This window comes from Gorilla gorilla, chromosome 6 (assembly GCF_029281585.2).
Source record: "Gorilla gorilla gorilla isolate KB3781 chromosome 6, NHGRI_mGorGor1-v2.1_pri, whole genome shotgun sequence".
Lineage (NCBI taxonomy): Eukaryota > Metazoa > Chordata > Mammalia > Primates > Hominidae > Gorilla > Gorilla gorilla.
In genome coordinates, this window is record NC_073230.2 from 137,862,277 (window position 1) to 137,885,948 (window position 23,672).

Below are 23,672 nucleotides of genomic sequence, written 5' to 3' on the forward strand. Positions count from 1 at the left end.
GTCAGAGAAGGCCACCTGGAGGTGACCCCCAGCTGAAAAGGAGGAGAAGTCCAGGCAAAGAAGGGCTTCCTTCCCGTGGAACAGGGATGGCTTGTGGACGTGGGAGCCTGTGGGATGTCAGAGACATTTGAGCCAGAGCAACTCCATCTTGAATAAAAGCTGGGTAAAATGAGGCTGAGACCTACTGGGCTGCATTCCCAGACGTTTAAGGAATTCTAAGTCACAGGATGAGATAGGAGGTTGGCACAAGACACAGGTCATAAAGACCTTGCTGATAAAACACCTTGCAGTAAAGAAGCCGGCCAAAACCCACTAAAACCAAGATGGCAGTGAGAGTGACCTCTGGTAATCCTCACACTGTTACACTCCCACCAGTGCCATGACAGTTTACAAATGCCATGGCAACATCAGAAAGTTACCCTACATTGTCTAAAAGGGGGTGTCATGAACAATCCACCCCTTGTTTAGCATATCATCAAGAAATAACCAAAAAAAGCAGCCCTTGGGGCTGCTCTGTCTATGGAGTAGCCATTCTTTATTCCTTTACTTTCCTAATAAACTTGCTTTTAGTTTATCCTATGGACTTCCCTGAATTCTTTCTTGCGTGAGATTCAAGAACCCTCTCTTGCGGTCTGGATACGGATCCCTTTCCTGCAGCGGGGGGAACGCAGACAATACTAGCCCTCGACCTGTGAGTGGATGTGCCAGAGAGGGGATCCGCGTGTGTCCCTGGCTTAGGAGTCTTCCAGCCATTTCCTGGATGTGCTGGGGAGCCCCTGTTCCCAACTGTGCCCACTTCTATCCTTGCCGAGACCTGCCGAGATGTGAGAACCGCCTCTTCAAGAGCCGGCACCCAGTAGTCCTAGCCTGAATAAACGAATGGTTGAAGACGTGAAATAAGCCCCCTGGGCTTCCAAATCTCCCTTCCACGAGAGTGAACATCAGTCGTGCCCACTCTGAGCGGGCTACTGTGGGGGCGTGGCTCGCAGCCCACCGGGTGTGGGACCGGAAGGGAAGGCAGGGCGGAGGAGAGGGGGTCTTCCGGCCCTGAGGCTTGATGGGGCCACCGGAGGGCTCCTCCTAAGAGGGTCCCTGGCCCTGGCTCGGTGGGGGGTCGCGGAAAGCGGAGAGGTCAGGGCCCTGCCGTTCGCCCATCCGGGCCTCGACTTCCCTCCTCCGGCCCCCAGGCTGCCGAGGGGCCACCGGGCAGGGGTGGGCAGGGCCTGGGGCCGGAGTCAGCGCGGACTGCTAGGTGGGGGCGCCAGCCGGGCGGGGGAGGGAGGGAAGGAGGGGCGCGCGTGTCTGCGCTTTTGGAGGAAACAGTCCCACCTCGTCCTTTGCCGTCCCCATTGCTGAGCATGACCGGGCCCTGACACCTGGTGCAGAAGGGTCCCTGGGCACAGCAGACCCCGGGGGGACCCGCCGCCAGAACCAGGGGATCTCGCTCCTCCCTCTTGGGGTAGCCATAAGCCTAGGAGCTCCTGACACTGTCCGGGCCCCGCGGCTCCCCGCGCTCCCTGGGGGAGAGCCTTGGGGCGTATCCGGGGTCGCGCTCACCCTCCCACGCCGCCCCCTGCACCGGCTCGGAGCTCCCGAGTGCTGGGAGGGCTTCCGGGCGGCGGCGAGCGGCGGGGGGCGGTGTCAGGAGGCCCGGCCAGGCCCCGCCCCCTCGCCCGCCCTCCCTGCGCACCCGGCTCGGGTCCCCGGGCTCGCGGCTGCGGCTTCTGCTCGGGGAGGCGGAAGGCGGCGGCGGCGGGAGCGGTCATGGAGGCGGGCGCCGGAGCCGGCGCGGGAGCCGCGGGCTGGAGCTGCCCGGGCCCAGGTCAGAGCCGCCCCTCCCTCACCTGTCTACCGCCCCTCCTTTCTCTCCTCCATCCCTCCTCCCTCCAGACCCCCAGGTGCTCCCGGCCTCCGCGGCTCCCCTTTCTCCGCCCAAAGTCTTCCTCCCTCCATCCTGGCCTCCACCGGGGCCCGGTCTCCATCTTTCCGGCCTGGGGCTGAGGCTTCCGCGCACCGGCCGCATCCTGCCTGGTGGTCCCTCCCCAGCGCGTCTCTCCACTTCAGTCCGACGGTGCTTCCAGCCTTCGGGACTCCAGACCCTACACCTCCTGCAGCCCCGGAGACTCCTGAGCGCGGGGCGAGGGTGGGGTGGGCAAGGTCCAGCGAGAGAATGGGAGGAGAGGGGAGGGGAGCGGTCGCAGCCCTACCCCTTCCCGCGCGCCCCCCACTCCTCCCTCCCTCCATCTGTAGGCCACCTCACCCTTTCAGCCTCTTCTTCACTGGCTCCCGCCCTCTTTTAGTCTTGGCCCTCTCCTCCCTGTCCCCCCGGACTAAATACGCACACCCCCTCTTTCTTTCTGTGCAAGCAAGAGGGTCCTGGAACAGCGGGTTCTGAGGCTGGGAGGCAGGGCTGGGGTCTCCGCAGGCCGAGCGTGAGAGGTGGCCGAGAGAGAGGAGTCGCAGAGCCGGCAGAGTGAGTCAGGCACCTCCACTGGGATTACAGATCCCAGAGCCCCGAGGAGCTGGAAGGCATGTCCCCTTCTTTCCTCTGCACCCCAGCCCGCAGCCAGCCCCCCACCCCCCAGCCCCTCCTTTCTCCCTGCTCTCAGGACCCACAGTGACCACTCTAGGCTCCTATGAGGCTTCCGAGGGCTGTGAGAGGAAGAAGGGCCAACGCTGGGGGTCCCTGGAACGACGGGGGATGCAAGCTATGGAGGGTGAGTTTTCCCAAAAGGCTTCTTTCTTTCCTTTCCCCTCCTCCCTTAATTCCCTTCCTTCCTCCCTCTGACCCCCCCAGGCCTCTGAGCCAGGACACAGCCCTTCCCTCAGTTCATCTTAGCCCCTCTTCCTGCAGCTCAGAGCTCCAGCCCTTCCCAGGGCTCAGGCTTTGACAGAAGTTCAGGATGCATCCCTTCGGGACCCCAATCACCCCCCAGCTAACCAGGTTATGTGTCCCGAGGGAGCTGCCAGACAGAGAAAGAGGCCTTGTTGGACAGAGCTTTGAAGCAGCCTTTCAGCAGGGGGTTTGTCCTCACTGCCTGCCGACCCAGATCCCAAGCTGTCTCTTATTTTAAAAAGCAAGGAACTGGGCATGTGAATTGTCTTTCTGGGGCCACCACCATTAACTTCGAATGGAAGCCTGTGGCTTTGGTTCTTTAGGATACCTTATTGCCTGAAAGAGAGAGCCTAGGAGGGGGCGCGTGAGGCCATCCTCCCAACACACGTGTATCCCCACCTCACCCATGTGACTTGGCAGTTGCTGCCAACACCAGGCCCCTGGAAGGACGCTGGTCCATTTTCCAGTACTTCCTGTGAAGTGTTGCACGTTGCACATTCAGTATGGGCAAACCTGCTCCCCCTAAGGGGGACAGATGGCACGAAGGGTCCCAGTTGAACCTAAGGCTGCTGATATTAGATAAAGTAAGACCAGAGATTCAGAATTTTAAAACAAAGCAAACAATCACCATCCAGACAACATTTTGCTATTTATAGGGACTGCATTGCAGTAAAGGAGCAGGTGCTCACAACCAGAGGCTGGGGGCCAGCACCAAACCCCAGTTTTTTTAATGCATTAAAATGGTAGGCTTTCTTTTACACACAAGTACAGCCTAAAACTTCCCCTGAAAGCTGCTTTGTGGTCAGCAGAGTAGGAGGGGCCTCATATGGCTCAGCTAGGGGAGAGGAGACCTTGTGACATGCAGCAGGGAAAAACAAGGTGGACCTTGTAGAAAATTTCAAACAGGTATTTAATAATATACATTTGAAAGGGCACCCGAGTTTGTCCAATGAAACCTCTACAATCAGATATTTTCCTTCTCTACCTGCTGACGGGCAATGCTTTCTTATTATGGAAAGGCTGATTTTTCACAAGCCACCTGGATAGTTTTTGTTTGGTTGTTTTTGTTTGTTTGTTTGTTTGAGATGGAGTCTCACTCTGTTGCCCAGGCTGGAGTGCAGTGGCTCGATCTCGCCTCACTGCAACCTCCACTTCCCAGGTTCAAGCGATTCTCCTGCCTTAGCCTCCCAAGTAGCTGGGATTACAGGCGTGTACTACCACGCCCAGCTAATTTTTTTGTATTTTTAGTAGAGAAGGGGTTTCACCATGTTGACCGGGCTGGTTTGGAACTCCCGGCCTCAAGTAATCCACCCACCTCAGCCTCCCAAAGTGCTAGGATTACAGGCATGAGCCAGCATGCCTGGCCAGTTTTTTTTTTTTTTTTTAACTTTCGAGAAATCTCCAAACTGTAACTGTTACCCCATTTGACCGAAAGATCTGCTCACTGTCTCCTTTCTTGACTACTTGTCCTGCTACTCAGAGGCCAGCCTAGAAGAAGCAGGTAATCCTGTGCAAGTGTCTCATGGCTGAGCGGGCACCAGCCTGCCCGCAGGCAGTGATAGGAGGCTACCAAGTGCAACATTGGTCCAGGAAGGGCCTGGGAGGTGGAGGGGCTGCTTCTCAAGTTGACTCTCACACCTGAGGACTCATCTTGAGTACAGGTCTTGCCCTGGGGCTCCTTGGGGGACACCAGGTGGCACTAGTATGTCATCTCTGCCCTGGGATAGTGAGTTTGAGGGCCCTGGAAGGACGGCAGAAAGGAAGTTGATGCTGACTCCTTGGGATGGCTGTGTCTCCTAGGGGAGGTGTTGCTCCCAGCTCTCTATGAGGAGGAAGAGGAAGAGGAAGAGGAGGAAGAAGAGGTGGAAGAAGAAGAAGAACAAGTGCAGAAAGGTGGCAGTGTTGGCTCTCTGTCAGTCAACAAGCACCGGGGACTGAGCCTCACGGAGACAGAGCTGGAGGAGCTGCGGGCTCAGGTGCTGCAGCTGGTGGCAGAACTGGAGGAGACCCGGGAACTGGCAGGGCAGCATGAGGACGACTCCTTGGAGCTACAGGGTGAGTGCCTGGGCCAGGGCCCAGTGCCCGGGCCCAGAGGCTCTGCACTCCCCTGGATCCGAGCTTGACACTGGTGCCCCTCTCCCTGCAGGGCTCCTGGAGGATGAACGGCTAGCCAGCGCCCAGCAGGCAGAGGTGTTCACCAAGCAGATCCAGCAGCTCCAAGGTAATTCCCAGGACTTGGACTGGAGGGAGGTGGCCATCCAAGTGGTCACCTAAGTACTTTTTTCCTGAGGGTTTGACTGAAGCATAGCAGATAAAAATAACCAAATTCAGTAATTTCACCTCATTTTCCTCTACTAGTCTCACCCTTTTCCTCTCCTTGTCTCTCCATCCTCCTCTGTCCCCAGTTTTCTTTCTTTGCACATCTACGTGGCTCTTCTGTCCTCCCCTTCCATTTCTTGGCCTCCCTGTCACCTCCTGTCCCTGGTGGGCTCTTTCCTCTTGCCCCTTCAGCCTCCTCCTTCATACTGCATCCCTGTCCCTTTGTTCTCCTGGTCAGTGCCAGGGGTGGGTGATCCAAGTTGAATTCCAAGCCGGATTCCTTTTTCTGGTTCCTCCAAGGATGGCATGGGAAAGCATGAAGCCAATGAGAAGTGACTGGTGGGGCCTCTCTGCACCTATTAAGAGAGACAGATGACAGCACTTCTGTTGCTGCCTGGGACCTGAGCTTGTGGGCCCCAAATCCCTTTTTGCCAACACCCACGTCCCTTTGTCTCTGGGAAGCAGCAAGGCAGATGCCCCACATTCCACCACACCACCAAATAAAGAGGCAGCTTTTGTTACTTCTGTGGGCCTCCGGAAGGTTTAGGGGAGCTGCCCTAGAAAACGGCAGGGACTCTGGGGAGAACTGAGATCAAGCCAAAAGAAAAGTATAAATGGAGAAAAAAAAGGAAGGCCAGGAAGCAGGCCTGGACAGGAGCAAGCAGAGGTGTAAGAGGGGGAGGAGAGGAGACGGGGACAGAAAATGTAAACAAAGGTAGATACAGGAAGGGTGGTCAGTGAAGGGGCTTGCAGAGGAGGAAAGTGGCAGGACACGTGTCACATAGGGAAGAGTGTGGGCATTGGTCTGGGATGACCTAGATTCCTGGGCCCAGCTATACCACTTAGAAATTGTGTGATCTTGGGCAAGTCACTTATCTTTCTGAGATGTCATTTCTTATCTGTAAAATGGGACTAATTTATTTATCACCTATTTATGAGGTGCCTTTATACTTGGAGGACCAGCTGTGAATGAGACAGACCACATCCCTGCCCTAATGAAGAGTACATCCTAACGGAGAGAGGCAGAAAATAAACAACACAAGTTCAGATGGCGATAAATGCTATGAACACGATATAATAATATGATACAGAGAGGAGGTGGGATGGGAGTTTATTTTATTTTATTTTGAGACAGAGTCTCACTCTGTTGCCCAGGCTGGAGTGCAATGGCACAATCTCAGCTCACTTCAACCTCTGCCTCCCGGGTTCAAGCGATTCTAGTGCCTCAGCCTCCCGAGTAGCTGAGATTACAGGCATGCGCCACCACACCTGGCTAATTATTGTATTTTTAGTAGAGATGGAGTTTCACCATGTCGGCCAGGCTGGTCTTGAAGGGAGTTTATTTTAGATATGGCAGTTAGGAAAGTCATCTTTGAGAAGATGACATTTGAGCTAAGACCTGAATAATGAAAAGGATCCAGCCATCCAAGATCTGAGGGAGGAGCATACCAGGCAGAAGCAACAGCAACTGCAAAGGCCCAGAGGTGAGAATGAACTTCATTTGTTTGAGCGACAGAACAGAGGCCACTGTGTTTGCAGCAAAGTGCATGTGGAGGACCCTGGCAAGAGAACGTTCTGAGGCAGGCAGAGGCCAGATTACAGTGGATCTTGTAGGCCAGCCAAGAGGTTTGGCTTTCATGTTAAGTGTGGTAGAAAGCCAGGAGAGGGTCTTAGCCAGGACTGGGATGATACGATCTGCTTTACATTTTTAAAAGAGAACTTGGCCACTAAGTGGAAACACTTAAGATGGAGGGAAGTGACTCAGAACAGTGAGTCCTGTCAGCAAGTTACTGCAATAGTCCAGTCAAGAGATGATGGTCGCTTGAGTTAGGGCTGTAGAAATGGAGATGATTCAGAATATATTTTGAAGGTGAAGCCCTCGGGATTTGCTAATGAATTCGATCAGGGGATAACAGAGACATGAAAGATGACTTTGCCTTGAGAAAATTGATGGAAGGTGGTGATGTTTATTGAATTGGGAAAGACTTGGCAAGGGGTAAGTTTTGGGGCTAGGGGAGCCATTTAAAACATGTTTTCCTCTGTTGAGTTTGAAGTAACTGTGGACATCCAAGTGAATATATTGAGGCAGTTGGATATATAAAGGCAGAACCAGGGAGAAAACAGGGCCGGAGATGCAAATTTGGAGTCATTAGCATATAATTGGCATTAGAATCCATGGGAAATAATGGTGCAGTCACATGGAGAGACACCAGAAGAGGAGAAAGGGTCCAGTCCCAGAGACACTCCAGTATTTAGAGGTCCAGTATAGAAGGAGAAATGAACAAAAGAGTAAAGTGAGAGGAACTCCTGGAGCATGTCATGCCCTGTAAGCCAGAGCAGAAAGTGCTTCAAGGAGACAGTGATCCACTGTGTCAGGTTGCTAAGTCAAGTGAGATGGTCTTGGATTTGGCAAGAGGGAGGACCCTGAGACATCTCAGTGCATAGAGGCACCGATTGGATTGGGTTTGGAGAGGAAATGGGAGATGAAGGTGAGTACCGATAACTCCAGTAGTCATTTTGAAGAGAAGCAGAGAAGTAAGGGAAATAGGGTCAAAAGATTATTTCTTTTCTTTTTTCAAAGGTAGGAAATGCTAGATCATGTATAATGAAAGAAAAGATCCAGTACAAAAAAAGGCCTTTGCCTGGAGAAGGAACGTTCCTCCATTCAAACGGGCGAAAATTCAGAATTGAAGCAGAGATGCAGGCAGGAACTACCTGGGAAAATAGGGTTCTATTTTTTTTTTTTTTTTTTTTTTTGAGATGGAGTCTGGAGTGCAGTGGCGCGATCTCGGCTCACTGCAAGCTCCGCCTCCCGGGTTCATGCCATTCTCCTGCCTCAGCCTCCCGAGTAGCTGGGACTACAGGCGCCCGCCACCACACCCGGCTAATTTTTTGTATTTTTAGTAGAGGCGGGGTTTCACTGTGTTAGCCAGGATGGTCTCGATCTCCTGACCTCATGATCCGCCCGCCTCTGCCTCCCAAAGTGCTGGGATTAAAGGCGTGAGCCACCGCGCCCGGCCGAAAATAGGGTTGTAGAGCGATTCTCTCCTCAGTAGAGTTTTTTGTTTGTTTTGAGACGAAGTCTTGCTCTGTCACCCAGGCTGGAGTGCAGTGGCGAGATCTTGGCTCACTGCAACTTCCACCTCCTGGGTTCAGGCGATTCTTCTGCCTCAGCCTCCTGAGTAGCTGGGATTACAGGCGCCCGCCACCATGCCTGGCTAATTTTTTGTATTTTTAGTAGAAACGGGGTTTCAACCATTTTGGCCAGGCTGGTCTTGAACTCCTGACCTCGTGATCCGCCCCCCTCGGCCTCCCAAAGTGCTGGGATTACAGGCGTGAGCCACCGCGCCTGCTCCTCAGTAGGGTGCTTTCTAGGCTGAGATCCCCCACGGCCCTGCGGGAGAGACCGAGGCTGCCCTCGCGCACGCGCGTCACCCGTTTCCGCCTGGACGGGGCGCGCGCGGCCTTAGAGGCAGCTGCTGTTCAGAGGCCGTTCCGGCCGCCACAGCCCCTCCGGGGCGGGACCGGCCAGCGGCTGGGTGGCCCCCCAGGGACACAGCTCTACGGGGGGCGGCGAGATGGAGGCCATAACCAGTGAGTGAGAATCCACTTCTCTGCCCGCAGCCCGACTCCTCAGCCCTCGGCCTCGCCCGGACGGTCCCAGCCCCATACTCAACGGGCGCCAGCACCTCGGAACCCGGGGGACCCTGGCTGGCCTCTTCAACTCCAGGGCGCTCCTGGATTAGTCTGCCCAGGCCTCGGGTCCTGTCCCGGGTGACTCTAGGTGACCCTGCACCTTCTTCTGTTCCCAGTAGATCTGAGAATGCCTTTTTTTTTTGAGACGGAGTTTTGCTCTGTCGCCCAGGCTGCAGTGCAACGGCGCGACCTTGGCCCACTGTAACCTCCTCCTCCTGGGTTGAAGCAATTCTGCCTCAGCTTCGCGAGTAGCTGGGGCTACAAATGCCAGCCACCACACCCGGCTAATTTTTGTATATTTAGTAGAGATGGGGTTTCGCCATTTTGGCCAGGCTGGTCTCCAACCCCTGATCTCAAGTGATCCACCAGCCTCAGCCTCCCAAAGTGCTGGGATTAAAGGTGTGAGCCACCGTGTTTGGCCGATAATACCATTTTTTTTAGGGCCAGAAGCACCTAAGGGAGAGTTGAACCCTAACATCAAAAGCATATTAGGGAGGTGGAGGTTGGTCTGTTTCTCCAGAACACCCACCCCAGACTCTAGGGCCTTTGTCCTAATGGCCAGCTTCCTCTTGTGTCTCCCTAGCTAGACAGACCTCACTGTGCTGCTCAGTAGTGGGGGTAGAGCGGACTTTTCTTCCAATAGGAAGTCACAGAATCTAACAGGAGATTCTTGGCCTTGGCACGCAGTTAAGGATCAGTTAATAGTTGTTGAATAGATCAAGGAGACGTAACAGCTAGGATCATTCTAGAACTGGAAAGATTGGCAAAAGACATGCCCATAGTTCCACATGTGAGCTCAGGGGAGCAGGGTAGATCTTCCCCTGAGATGCCCTCACCACTCAGCATCTATCTATGAAGCGTGTCCAAATTTGTCTTCTTTGAAAGTCTAGATTCTATTCTAATTTTTAAAAAATATCCAAACAGGGCCAGGTGTCGTGGCTCATGCCTGTAATCCCAGCACTTTGGGAAGCCAAGATGGATCGCCTGAGCCCAGGAGTTTGAGACCAGCCTGGGCAACAGAAAGAGACCCCCATCTCTACATTAAAAAAAAAAAAAAAAAAAAAAAAAAAAAGCAGGGCATGGTAGCCCATGCCTGTAGTCTCAGATATTAGGGATGCTGAGGAGGGAGGATTGCTTGAGCCCAGGAAGTCAAGGCTGCAGTGAGCCATGATCATGCCACTCCACTCCAGCCTGGGCAACAGAACAAGACTGTCTCAAAAACAGAAAGGAAAACCCCCCAAACCCCAAATGTTTAGTTCTGTACACATAAGAGATACTTAGCAAAAGTTTGTTGAATAGATGAACTGCTGCCTTACTTATGCATGAATACATCAAATATCTATTGAGCTTCGTTTTCAGGCACAATACTAGATCCTGGAGCTGTAATGGTGAGCAAACCAGATATGCTCTCTGCCTCGATAAAGCTTATAACCAAGTGAAGGGGAGACTTAAGTACACACACACATATAGCAAAGTACAAGGTTTTATGAGACCATTTAATAGAGGACTTCTCTTATTTTTTTTGAGGAAGTGGAGGTACAGGCTAGAAAAGTTGACATCTGAATGGTGAGTAGAATGAGCAGAAGTTGGGGGAAGGGGATGGGAGAATGTGCCTTGCAAAGGATTTATGGGAAAATCCTGACCCTCCCAACCCAATCCTCATTAATTCTCTAATCCTGGCCCTCAAATCCTAAATTCACTGTTGGTATCAGTGCCTTTTACTCTCTCCACTTTTTCGTTCTGATCCCAGATGGGTACATGTGTCTAGAAACTCTGAGATGCTCCATAGATACAGAGAACTCTTAACCCATTATTTTGTAAATTAAAAAATAGAAAATATAGGCTTGTTCTGAAAATCCAAACAGCACAGATAGATATGATATGTAAAGTAAAAACCTTACCACATGTTATCCCATACCTCAGAAACAACTACTCATTATGGTTTGGGCATAGATCTTTCCAGGCCTTTTTCTATATGTTTGTCCATTTGTGTGTTATATACTATACATAAAATATTTTTTGCAAAAATTAGATCATAGCATATATTTTACAGCTCTTTTTCTTCAGTTAATATGGAAACTTCTTTGTTTTCACCATAGATCTGATACTTTCTTTTAAATGGCTGCACGATATTCTATTTAACTATCATCAGTTTATTTATTTATTATTGTTATTATTTTTCGAGACCGAGTCTCACTCTGTTGCCCAGGCTGGAGTGCAGTGGTGCGATCTTGGCTCACAGCAACCTCTGCCTCCTTGGCTCAAATGATTCTCCTGTCTCAGCCTCCCAAGTAGCTAGGATTACAGGGGCATGCCACCACACCTGGCTTTTTTTTTTTTTTTTTTAGCGAAGACTGGGTTTCACCATGTTGGCCAGGCTGGTCTTGAACTCCTGACCTCAAGTGATCCACCTGCCTTGGCCTCCCAAAGTGCTGGGATTATAGGCGTGAGCCACTGCGCCCAGCCTATCATCAGTTTAAACAATCCCTTATCGACTGACACTTAGATTATTATCCCGTGTTTGGTTATTATGCAGTGAACTTATATTTGAATTTGAGTTGTGAACTCTAAATGCACATTGTTTTAGGTCCAGTACTTACCACAGGTAGGTCATGGGAACTCTGAGGCTCTGTAATTTCTGAGCTCTCAGGATGAATAGGTGAAAATAATCTGTATACATTTTTTGAGTCAGGGGATTTTTAGAAAGATTCAGGGCATCAAGAAAATACTATAAATGAAGTTAGGTCTTTAACTGTCAGGTGATTCCTTAGAAGCATGAAATACTTTTTGTTTACAGTAGACTAAGTGATTGTTTTGGTGCCAGGCCTCAAAATCTACTTTTCTATTGGACCTTACTACATAGAGTCACTCTCTTTTCCCTTCTTAGGTACTCCTTTTATTCCGTCTGGCATGATGCTATACTTCTCTGATGGGGTAGAGACAAGGTTTTCAGGACTTTGCAGACAAGAAATAAGTCTCCCTTTAATTTTGTGCCTCTAGAACATGGTAGGTTAGTTCACCTGCCCTCTTGATCATCTCAACCTTTGGACTTTGCAGGTGAGCTGCGTTCTCTACGGGAGGAGATTTCCCTGTTAGAGCATGAGAAAGAAAGCGAACTTAAGGAAATAGAACGGGAATTGCATTTGGCCCAGGCTGAGATCCAGAGTCTGCGGCAAGCAGCAGAGGATTCTGCAACTGAACATGAGAGTGACATAGCATCCCTGCAGGAGGATCTCTGCCGGATGCAGAATGAACTTGAAGACATGGAACGCATTCGGGGAGATTATGAGATGGAGATTGCCTCCCTCCGTGCAGAAATGGAAATGAAGAGCTCTGAACCATCCGGTAGTTTAGGTCTCTCAGATTACTCTGGGTTACAAGGTATGAGAGCCATCAAGTGGGTCAGTAAAGTCAAGCAGAGGAAAGGAGATAATATATAGGAAAATGGTAGAAGGTGGTGTTAGATCATGAATTGGGAATCTCTAGAAAAAACCTCCAGGTTGAATTCAAGACTGTAGGGGTCCAGGCGTGATGGCTCATGCCTGTAATCCCAGAACTTTGGAAGGCCAAGATGGGAGGATCACTCGAGCCCAGGCATTCGTGAGCAGCCTGGGCAACGAAGTGAGACCCTATCTCTTTCTAAAAGAAAAATTTAAATAAAAATTTTAAAAAGACAGTAAAGGGGAAAAACCTACCCAGATGTTACATAACCAGTCCATGGTGGTGTAAGAAATAGCACCGTGGAGAGGTACCCTGGGAATTCTTCAGAGAGTCATTGGGTCTTTGTTGATTTGACTATGGGAAAACCCTTCCTGGGAAAATTTCCAGCTCTAGGATGGGCAAAGAGGGACCTGTCACCTTGGGAAACTCTTCCTGCTGCCCTGGCATCATGGTGCTTTGCCTGGAATGCTTTATAGGGGCCCTCTGGCCCTGCTTCCAGGTGCAGGGATGCTAATTCTTAGGTTCCATTAGCTGTCCTCAAAATAGAAGCTTTGGGGGGCAACAAATCGGAACAAAAGACAGCTAGAGAAGAAAAGTTATTCTGAGTGATACATGAGGTACCCAAAAGCCTAGAGCCCTGCTTTCAGACAGTGAGTCTCCCAGCTAGTTGCTAGGATTCATGACATCAGAGAGTTTGCCTTTATTCTGAGGCTAGATTTATAATCTGAGTATAATGGAGGTCCTATATTTGGCCAGGTCAAGCAGAGGCAATCAACAAGGAATCAAAGAACTGCAAGTTTTTCCAGCTGTATCAAGCCTCTCAGAAGAGCCTTTAGATTAAATGATGCTGGGAGAGGAAGGTTGGCACAGTGGGAAGGCTTGGGCTGGAGTCAAACAGACCTGAGTTCAGTATCTCAGCTCCACTAATTAGCAGGATGAACGTAGGAGGTCTGGTTACGGTCTTTCTCTGAGCCTGTTTCTGTATCCAGGATATGAAATCAAAATTGGTTAATAAAACCTTATAGCTAGATGGGATCCTGAAACAGGAAAAGGACCTTAGGGAAAATGTAGAGAAATCCAAGTAAACTATGGAGTTTAGTTAATAGTAATGTATCAATATTTGATTCCTTAGTCATGACAGGTATATCATGGTAATGTAAGATGTTGACAATTAGGGAAATTGGGTGAGAACCCTCCCAGGAAACTCCGTACTACCTTTGCAACTTTTTTGTAAATCTAAAACTATTCTAAAATTCAAAGTTTATTTAAAGAAAAAAAAAACCTTACAGAGCTATTTTGGGAATTAAATGAAATGTGAAGCATGTTGAAATCACTTGCACACTTACCAAATCTGAGGCTGAAACTATCAAGTCTAATGCTTAGCGCATGGTTAGTTTTCATTAAAGATTAGTTTCCTTCCTCCCTTTTATGGTAATCTGCAGTATTCTAAGGAATTCTGATTAGAATTAAGAGGAAACATTAGAAGTTACTTTTAGGATGTTGAATCTTCCAGCAGGTAAGATAGGTCTTGTGTTCTAATTAGAGCAAGTTAGTGTTCTTTAAATATCAGTATAATTAATGTTCTAAGAGACATAATTCTTTTTCAATTTTTTGCTAGTGGACACAGAGTCTTGCTCTGTTACCCAGGCTGGTCTCGAACTCCTGGGCTCTAATGATCCTCCTACCTTGGCCTTCCAAAATGTTGGGATCACAGGTGTAAACCACTGCACCCGGCCAACATAATTCTTAATCATGAAGCAACAAAACAGATACAGGTGTTTGTATCATCACAGCCTTAAAAGTGGGCATGGTGACTCATGCCTGTACTCCCACCACTTTGGGAGGCCGAGGCAGGTGGATCACTTGAGCCCAGGAATTTGAAACCAGCCTGGGCAATGTGGCGAAACCCCATCTTTACAAAAAAATTCAAAAATTAGCCAGGCTTGGCGCTGTGTGCCTGTAGTCACGGGTACTTGGGAGGCCAAGGTGGGAGGATCACCTGAGTCCAGGGAGGTCAAGGATGCAGTGAGCCATGACTGTGCCACTGCACTCTGGTCTGGATGGCAGAGTAAGACTATCTCAAAACAAAACAAAACCAAAAAAGAAAAAGTATAGGTATAGGTGACTGGTGCTTAGAGACATGTGCTGGAGTATTTCAACCGGATCTCTTCTAATGCTTGAGGATGATACGTGAGTCTGGTTAGGATGGGCCTGTCAGCAGATAAAAGGCCATTAGAAAGAATTCCTTTTTTTTTTTTTTTTTTTTGAGACAGAGTCTCACTCTGTCGCCCAGGCTGGAGTGCAGTGGCACAGTCTTGGCTCACTGTAACCTCTGCCTCCAGGGTTTAAGCAATTCTCCTACTTCAACCTCCTGAGTAGCTGGGACTACAGGCATGCACCACCACGCCTGGTTACTTTTTGTATTTTTAGTAGAGACAGGGGTTTTGCCATATTGGCCAGGCTGGTCTCAAACTCCTGACCTCAAGTGATCTGCCCACCTTGGCCTCCCAAAGTGTTGGGATTACAGGCTTGAGCCACTACACCTGGCAAGAATTCTTTACCACATCCAGACCAATGTATTTGGTGTGGGAATAAAGAACATAAAAGGAAACTCGGAATGCCTGAAAGGCAGGTACTGGCAGTCACACATCTGACAGTTCACATCTCTCAGCTTTTTGTACTAAAAGCATAATTGGAAGGTAATCATAAACAGTTGAATGGAAATTTTACATACAGTAAACCCAAAAGTTAATTAAACTTTCAAAAATTGCTAAAAGTTCAAGAGTCTGCTTCGGTTGAGGCTTTGAAGATGAGCACACAGGGTAAATCTTCAGGGCAGATGAGAAGAAGGACAGCTATTGGGAAGAGGAGAAAGACTCACTGCACTGTGGAATTTCCTGGGCCCTGTCTTCTAAGCCTCTACGTCTTTTCTGTCTTTAGAAAAAGAGAAGCTCTTTAACCTTCTGCTCTCAGGTTTCAAGACAGGAAAACTGGGGGCTGGTCATCAGTGCTTTCCTTTCCTCCCGGTCTCATCTCTCTCTGCCTGTCCTCTGCAGAAGAACTGCAGGAGCTGCGGGAACGCTACCATTTCCTGACTGAGGAATACCGGGCCCTGCAGGAGAGCAACAGCAGCCTCACGGGGCAGCTTGCAGATTTGGAGAGTGAGAGGTACAGCTGTCTCTCGAGAGTGAGAGGTCATGGGGTTCCACAGGACTCTGCCTTACCTTGGGCTTTCCCTGAAGGCAGATGCCAGGGCAGTGAGCGTTCCTTTGCTCCTGGAGACCCAGTCCTTTCCATGGTTTCCAAAGGATACAGATACCACCTACAAGCAGACATGGGGATCCGACCCAATTATCTCAAGACTAGAGGGAGTGAGTTCTGAAGTTTACTTCTGCTCTAGGCACTGGGTTCTGGTTTGCTCTGCCCTAAAGTGGATCAGAAGAGATTCTTTTATTGTCTGCATAGACTTGTTTCAGTCTAATGGCAGGCACAATGCTTCCAGATTGGAGTGGGCTTGACTAGGCCTAGCCTCAAAACTAACTGGACTGGCACTCTAAGGGTCTCCCAGAGCCAAACACACCTTTGCAGATTGAGGGGCTGGAGACTTTTTGTAGTCTTCTAAGCATGTTTATCTGAGCGGTGAGTCACAATAGAAGGCCCCTTACTATCTCTGGCCTAAAATGAAGGTATCAGGGCAAAGCCTGCATGGCTGGTGATGCCAGGCAGAACTCCCTTCAAGCATAGCTCTGCGGTTCTGGATTGCAGGACACAGAGAGCAACAGAGAGATGGCTGCAGTCCCAAACACTGAGTATGACGTCAGCAGAGTCTCAGACTTCAGAAATGGATTTCTTAGAGCCTGATCCTGAAATGCAGTTGTTACGGCAGCAGCTACGGGATGCTGAAGAGCAGATGCATGGCATGAAGAACAAGGTAGGGCACAGAGGGTGGGGAAGGCAGGCACATTTCTTGTCTTTCTTTCACCTTCTCCCAGCCTGTGGTAGAAACATCTCCATAGGCATCCACTGTGGAGGGAGATAGTACTCTGGGGTCTTACTTGACTGATGTAAATCTTCCAGTCAAAGAGCGCCATGCTTTCCCCAAGCTTGTTCTTGGAGCACATGTGGTATCTGTAGTAAACAAGCCTCCCTGTTCCATTTCCCACATAGTGTCAGGAATTGTGTTGTGAGTTGGAAGAGCTACAGCATCATCGCCAGGTCAGTGAGGAGGAGCACAGCCGGCTGCAGAGGGAGCTCAAGTGTGCTCAGAATGAGGTGCTTCGGTTTCAGACCTCCCACAGTGTCACCCAGGTAAACACTGCCCGGGGAGGCATCTGGGGTGGGGGCAGAAGGGCCTCATGGAGGGGCTGCTTCAACCGGGGTGGGCACAGTGAGTATGGCTGTGCTCTGCTGACTCTTGCCCTGCAACTGGGCACAGTCTGCTGGAAACCAACTGTAGAAGTCATATAGCACTGCATTCTAGAAATGGTGGTCATTACTGAGTGTCCATCTCACAGAAGAAACCAAACCCTAGACCTGTGGGAGCTCCTCAAGATGTCTGCATCTGAAAAGGAACCCAACTGATCCGTAGAAAGATCTGCTGTTTCTTGAGAGTAACTGTTCTACTCACATCCTCCCTACCACAGAATGAGGAGCTGAAGTCCAGACTCTGTACCCTGCAGAAAAAATATGATACTAGCCAGGATGAGCAGAACGAGCTCTTGAAGATGCAGCTGCAACTTCAGACTGAGCTCCGGCAGCTCAAAGTCATGAAATCCACACTTGTAGAAAACCAGAGTGAGAAGGTAACAGCAACCAGAGGTGAGGGGACAACTTAGGTGCTAAGGGCATCCTTCTGAGGTTTTGGGGAAGGTGGATAAGAGTAGTGAGTTAAAAATAATTCCAGCAACCACATAGGCAGCACCACAGGTAAAGAACTCCAGCCCTGCTCGAGTACTACATTAGATATGAGGACATTAGGAAGTGAAGGGCAGGAAGAAGCAAATCTTAGACTGTTAGTGTCTTCAAGTGACTCACACAGAAGAGTGAGTGGGTTAAGGAGCCCAAAGGCACTGCCCAAAGCCCCCTCTACCATAGGAGTTACTGTGCCGGCTGCAGAAGCTGCAGCTCCAGCACCAGAACGTCACATGTGAGAAGGAAAAGCTGCTGGAACGGCAGCAGCAGCTGCAGGAGGAGCTGCAGTGCCATGAGGCAGAGCTGCAGCACCTCAGGGATACGGTGGCCTCCTTCAAAGAGAGCAATGAGAAGGTAAAAGAAGCTCCTGGTGAGGGAGGATGTAGCCAGGCATCATCTTGTGTGAGGGTGAGAGCACAGAGGACGAGAGGGAATGGTAGGAGTGTGGAGGAGCTGGCAGTGAGGGGGCCGAAGAGGTGCTTAGGAGAAAGGTGACCTTGGGGAGTCACAAGGCTCTCAGCTTCCTTTGATTTTAAATCAGAAAAGCAGCATATAAAAAGGAAGTCCCTTTGCCTCCCCACCTCCCAAAAAAGGAAGCCCCAGAAGGTCTGTGTTTCTTTTTAAATTATTTTTATATTTATTTATTTATTTATTTAACTGGAAAGGCTACACTGGGAAGGTCTGTGTTTCAAGCCTGTCAGGGACGGGTCCATCTTGGGTATCTATCCCTGGCTGGGATGAAATTGGGGCTGAGAAGGACAAGGGAAGATGGGTCCGCTTAGTCCCCGCTTGGGAGGAGAGAGTCCAGCAGCAGGAGTGCCTGGGATGATGGCCAGGCCTGCCTCCCCTGCCCAGGACACAGAGACGCACGCTCAGCTTCAGGAGATGAAGCAGCTGTACCAGGCCAGCAAGGACGAGCTGGAGCAGCAGAAGCACATGTATGACCAGCTGGAGCAGGACCTCCTGCTCTGCCAGCTGGAGCTGAAAGAGCTCAAGGCCTCCCAGCCCTTTCCGGAGGACAAAGGAAAGTGTGCTAATAAGGTAATTGTCATTCAGAGAGGTGACAGCTCCTGGGCACTTGCTCCAGAGAGAAGAGGTACAGAGGCAAAAAGTGAAGGCACCCAACCCAAGGGCTTGATGGGCTTCCTAGGCAGGAAGCAGAGGCAGGGCCACATGCTGCTAACTTCAAAATTGTTTGCCCTGACCTTGACTTTGAGCCAGTGCCACAGCTTAGTAGGATCAATACCTTTGGATCCCAGTCTGAACCCCTGAAGGTTTTACACATGATTCCATGTATGTAGACATTTATACAATGGTATTAGAACTGTAGTGATATCTAGTCATTCTTGGAGAGGAACATATACATGGGCCCATTACACAAATATTATTGTTGGAACTAGAGAAAGGGGCCAGTTTTCTGGGTCAGATTGCAAATGCTCTTATAAAGGGGTACGGTCTTGTGCCCAGAGTGCTGATTGGGCAAGAGAAGGACCTAGGCTCTTCTAGGATTTATTCTGTGACTTTGAAGTAGTTAAATTCTTTTTTTATGAAATGGAGTCTCACTCTGTCGCCCAGGCTGGAGTGTGCAGTGACACGATCTCAGCTCACTGCAGCCTCCGCCTCCTGGGTTCAAGCAATTCTCCTGTCTCAGCCTCCCAAGTAGCTGGGACTACAGGCACATGCCATTGTGCCTGGCTAATTTTTGTATTTTTAGTTGAGACCGGGTTTCGCCATGTTGGTCAGGCTGGTCTCGAACTCCTGACCTCAGGTGATCCACCTGCCTCGGCCTCCCAAGGTGCTGGGATTACAGGCATGAGCCGCCATGCCCTGCCAGTAATTAAATTGTTGAAGGTTGAATTGTGCCCTCTTTAAATGGAAGAGAATACTACTCTTAACTCACTTCCTTTTAGCAGTAAATCCTGGTAGTGATAAATAAGGCCTTATTCATTTTTTTTCTTTTCCATAGTGTATAAAATGCAAGCCGTTATCATTTATCCTGTTGAGCACTTTCAGCTCCTGATTACTGATGGGAAATGGAAAGGTGTTGAAGCATGTTGGAGAAGAGGCCCAAGAGTCTCTAAAGATGGTGGAGTTGGTCACATTCTGCCAGAAAACTCAGTAGTTCCTGTCCCTGGGGAAAGGCCTTCAGGAGACGGAGGACTGGGAAGGTTATTTGGGCCACCTCAGCAGTCTCTTTGCCTTTCTATATCCAGGCTCACGTTTCCTCCTTTTTCCACTTCTACTCAATTTAGGAGCCCAGGTGATCCGTGACTTGCTCGTCACCTCTTCCCCTAATGGGAAAAATGATGGGAAAGGAGAAGCATGCTGGCAGACAGCACCTGCTTTTTCTCTAGCCATAAAACAGCATTGAGATCTGTCTGATATTAGAAGATCTGGGTTTTTGGAAATGGGATGATTTAGTCTTCTCAACCCAAATTTAGCAATAGCGCATACTTTCTAAAGATTTAAAGAGAGAATTAGGAAAGCAAAAATGGGAAAAATTAGGGTGAAATTAAGTCCTTATTTGTAAGGAGTGTAGTTGCATTAAAAAACAACTGGGGTTAATGAGAATAACAGGAGCTAAGAGTTCCCAACAGGGTGGGAATATGGTGTATAAAGGAAAGGGCCGGAGAAGAGGAAGGGGGAAATGAGAAAGGGGCATCGATAGCATTCCCCATCAAACTGCCCCCAGAAAGGAATGGTGGAAGTTTAGAGCAAGGCCAGCCACCAGTCTAGAGCAACCTGCTCTGAAGGAGCAGCCTGCAGGGGATCCCCAATCGGTATCTAAACAGCCAGGCTGCATTGTGGCTTGGGGTGACCAGTCCAAGGTGACTGCACAGGGAGAGAATCACAAGAGGCAGGAGAGCGCAGAAGTGCTCTGTTAGCCACCCAAGAAGCTTACCTTACAGAGTAACCACCCCCTCCACACCCGCCCCCGCCCACAGTGTGACACACTGCTGTCCAGACTGACAGAATTGCAGGAAAAGTACAAGGCCAGCCAGAAGGAGATGGGGCAGCTGCAGATGGAGCAGTGTGAGCTCCTGGAGGATCAGAGGAGGATGCAGGAGGAGCAGGGCCAGCTGCAGGAAGAGCTGCACAGGCTCACACTGCCACTGCCAAAGAGTGGCCTCTTACTCAAGGTAACTCTGCCACAGGCAGCTGCTAACTGCGGGGAAGCTGCTCTGAGAAGCTTCCCTGTGTGACTAGGGAAAAATAAAAGGGTTGGGATTGAACTTTTTCTTCTTACCAACCACTCCTTACTTTCTCACCACTCTCCCCAAACCAAAAAGCTCCATAAAGCCAATTAGAGTTTTTCTTATAAGGGCTTTAAATCTTAAAATACCTTTTATACTCGGGAATCTGTGCAGCAGTTTATATTTAGATATTTAGTCCATCTGGAGAAAATGCACCTGAAACCACTTTGTAAACTACAAAATATATCCCAACATAAGAGACCATTGCTACTTTTAGCAGGTCTCCATAGAAGGACTCCCCCTGTCCCCAGATGGGCTCTGTGAAGTCAACCCTGAGATTCTTCAGGGAATTGTTCCCAGCGGGGATGAGGCACCAAGGAGGCATCAGACTTCCTGTGTAACCACCACAATCCCTTGCCTCCTTCCTTCTACTCCGCCTCAGAGTCAGGAGCTACTCACCAAGTTAGAAGACCTGTGTGAGCTGCAGCTGCTCTACCAAGGCATGCAGGAGGAACAGAAGAAGCTGATACAGAACCAAGACTGTGTATTAAAAGAACAATTAGAGATCCACGAAGAGCTGCGACATTTCAAAGAGTCTCATTTCCAGGAAGTGTTGGAGAATCCCGATGATTCCAAATTGGCTAAGTCCTCAAAATGTAATCGAAGCAAGGTAACCATAGCAAGAGGTAGGGAGACAGTTCTCCTGAGCACAACAGCATGGCAGGGAGAGTGGGCACCGCCGAAGGGTCAGAGTTGGGAAGGCGTGTTTGGCCAGGGGTAAGGATAAGGCAAAAGCCCTGCCTTTCACCAGCTGTGACCACTCACAGGCTCCATTAAGAGGTGGCTTTTAGATACGGCCTGAGGACCTCACCTAGATGCCATTATCCTTTATCACACTGATATTCACAGTGCCCAGTTGAAGCACTATGAGCACTCAGGGCAGAGCTGGGATGACCAGAAGTCAGTCATCAGATCATTTGACTCATTCCCAGTAAGATGTATAATATCAGTTTGGTGTTTGTTTGGATTCCTTTGGACTGACTCTAAATGTCATCTTTTTCTTGAGTGGAAAAGTACACTTCTCAGTTATCAAAATCTATCACCTTTGGTGTTCTCTATGAGGCAAATTTGGGGCCTTTCATTTCCAAGAGAAGAATTCCTAGCATATGGGGTTCTTAGTACTGACCACACTATCTTCATTGGAACTTTGGTGGCAGTAACAGAGCAAGGTCACAGGGGTTAGACCAGAAAATCGATGCCTCTCAAGTACCAGCAAGAGGTCATTCAGATGAGGTGACACAGGTGGAGATCACCGTACAATTCTCTTCAGGGTTGGGGGATAAAGTTGTTCTGAGGTCTCAGCGTGGGCAAGGAGGGGCAGGTAGACAGTTTCGGTTTAGGCCAAATCTATTCATTCAGATCTTATTCTGAACAAGGAGAACCAGGGAGTAGCAGAAGTCAACACTGTGAGGCTGGATCATATTCCAGGGGCATCAGATGTCCAGGCTGGAGGCCTGGGTAACACAGCTGGGAACCAGGTATAAAATATTTCCTTAACTGATCAGATCTCATCCTGGACATCAGCAGCCAAGAAGCCAGGCCCAGAGAGCCTGGGAAACATGCCCAGAGGCCAGATTCAGAATTGGGGCAGGAGATACAGGAACTAATAGTAAGACTTTGATTCCAATTCTTCATATTGCCGCATTCAAGGCCAGGGCTGATTTTAGAACTAGGGGTGGGCGAGGGAACTGAGCCTGAAGGTCAGGATAACAGGTATACCTGACTGAGAAGAGGGTGTGGTAGGGAGCCAGGGTGTTCTGGAAACCCACTCGGCACTGCTCCAAGGAGACAGGGATGTACCAAAGTGCAGAAACCAGCCGAAATGGGAGCCCGGAAATCATGGAGTATCTGCCCTGGGGAGATTTTCCCAAATGAGCAAGAAACTGATACATGCCAGTTACCTGTAGGCTAAGTCAGAGACATAGGCCGGGGTGAGGTGGAAATGTAGGCGTGCCATTCTCTAAGGTGTGCTCTCAGACATCTGTACCAGGAGAGGTGCAGCTGGAAGGACTGAAGTGTCAGAGTAATGATACTGTCTCCCCACCCCTGCCCCCAGCAAGCCAAGCTGCTCATGGAGCAGATGCAGGCCCTGCAGGTGATGTATGATGCCGGTCAGGCGGAGCAGGAGCTCTTGCAGCAAGAGCAAGGGAGGCTCCTAGAGGAGCGGAAGAGGCTGCAGGCAGACTTGCAGCTCTGCCTGGAAGAAATGCAGCTGCTTCAAGTCCAGTCCCCTTCTATAAAAATGAGCCTTGAGTCCTACGGGAAGAGCTATGGTAGCATGGTCCCCAGCAATAAGAACTGTTACAAGACTTATGATACCACTGTGGATGATAATGAGAGCTATTGCAAGAGTTACACCAGCACCCAGACCAGCAGCGAGAGCTTTCTCAAGAGTTATGACAGCAGCACCAGTGCCAGTGAGGCCTATGGGAAGAGTTACTGCACCACCAGCAACAGCAGCATTACCTATAAGAAGAGTTACGGCAGCACCAGTAGCTCTGACACCTGCCAGAAGAGTTTTGTCAGCAGCTGCACTGACGAGGAACCTGCTGAGCCTGAAGACATGGAGGTAATGGTTGCCAGGTGACAGGTCAGGCAGGGGACGATGGACTCTTGTCTTTTTAAGAGATACATCGCCAGGGGAAGGGGCAAGAAGTGTGGGAATGGGGTCAGAACTGACCTGGGGAACTATTGGAAGTAAGCAAAGCCCTCTACCCATGGCAGCCTGGTCTCCCGCTCAGCCCTCTCATAGAGAGAAGCCCCCATCTGGACAGAGGCCCATAAGATTCAGTCCGTTTCCTCACCACAGCCACGATGCTCTTTATGGGGGTAAATATAGTAATCCCCCGCGGGCATCTCTGGATCCTGGTGGCCATTGTTTGGTATCCAGGGAAGGGCCCAGCAGAGTGGGGCGGAGCTTAGGTGCTCCTCAGGGTGCTATTGTTGCTCCCCCACCCCCCGCAGCGCTTTGAGGAAATGGTTGTGAAAGTGCTGATCAAGCTGCAGGCGGTGCAGGCCATGTACCAGATAAGCCAGGAGGAACACAGCCAGCTGCAAGAGCAGATGGAAAAGTTACTGGCCAAGCAGAAAGACCTGAAGGAAGAGCTGGATGCCTGTGAAAGGGAGTTCAAGGAGTGCATGGAATGCCTTGAAAAGCCCGTGGCCCCCCAGAACGACAAGAATGAGGTAACCACTGTCAGGGAGGCAGGGTTTCC

General features: G+C 50.0%; 1 protein-coding gene across 20 annotated transcripts in view; it reads left to right on the forward strand.

The window, feature by feature from the left end:
• The first annotated feature begins 1,674 nt into the window (after positions 1–1,674).
• CCDC136 (coiled-coil domain containing 136) overlaps positions 1,675–23,672 on the forward strand; it is a 31,174-nt gene continuing 9,176 nt past the window's right edge. For 3 of the 20 annotated variants that reach the window (XM_019030834.4, XM_055392225.2, XM_055392229.2), the window contains exons 1-15: positions 1,705–1,822; positions 2,610–2,717; positions 4,637–4,891; positions 4,983–5,057; positions 11,909–12,232; positions 15,349–15,460; positions 16,058–16,223; positions 16,460–16,600; positions 16,936–17,094; positions 17,387–17,557; positions 18,059–18,244; positions 20,149–20,343; positions 20,840–21,067; positions 22,514–23,026; positions 23,422–23,643. In XM_019030834.4, the coding sequence (XP_018886379.1) occupies positions 1,765–1,822; positions 2,610–2,717; positions 4,637–4,891; positions 4,983–5,057; positions 11,909–12,232; positions 15,349–15,460; positions 16,058–16,223; positions 16,460–16,600; positions 16,936–17,094; positions 17,387–17,557; positions 18,059–18,244; positions 20,149–20,343; positions 20,840–21,067; positions 22,514–23,026; positions 23,422–23,643 (2,913 nt within the window). In that variant the 5' untranslated portion in view covers positions 1,705–1,764. Of the gene's footprint in view, positions 1,823–2,609; positions 2,718–4,636; positions 4,892–4,982; positions 5,058–8,568; positions 8,750–11,908; positions 12,233–15,348; positions 15,461–16,057; positions 16,224–16,459; positions 16,601–16,935; positions 17,095–17,386; positions 17,558–18,058; positions 18,245–20,148; positions 20,344–20,839; positions 21,068–22,513; positions 23,027–23,421; positions 23,644–23,672 lie in introns of those variants that run through there. The other 17 variants (XM_055392228.2, XM_055392242.2, XM_055392233.1 and 14 more) reach the window with 15 other exon arrangements.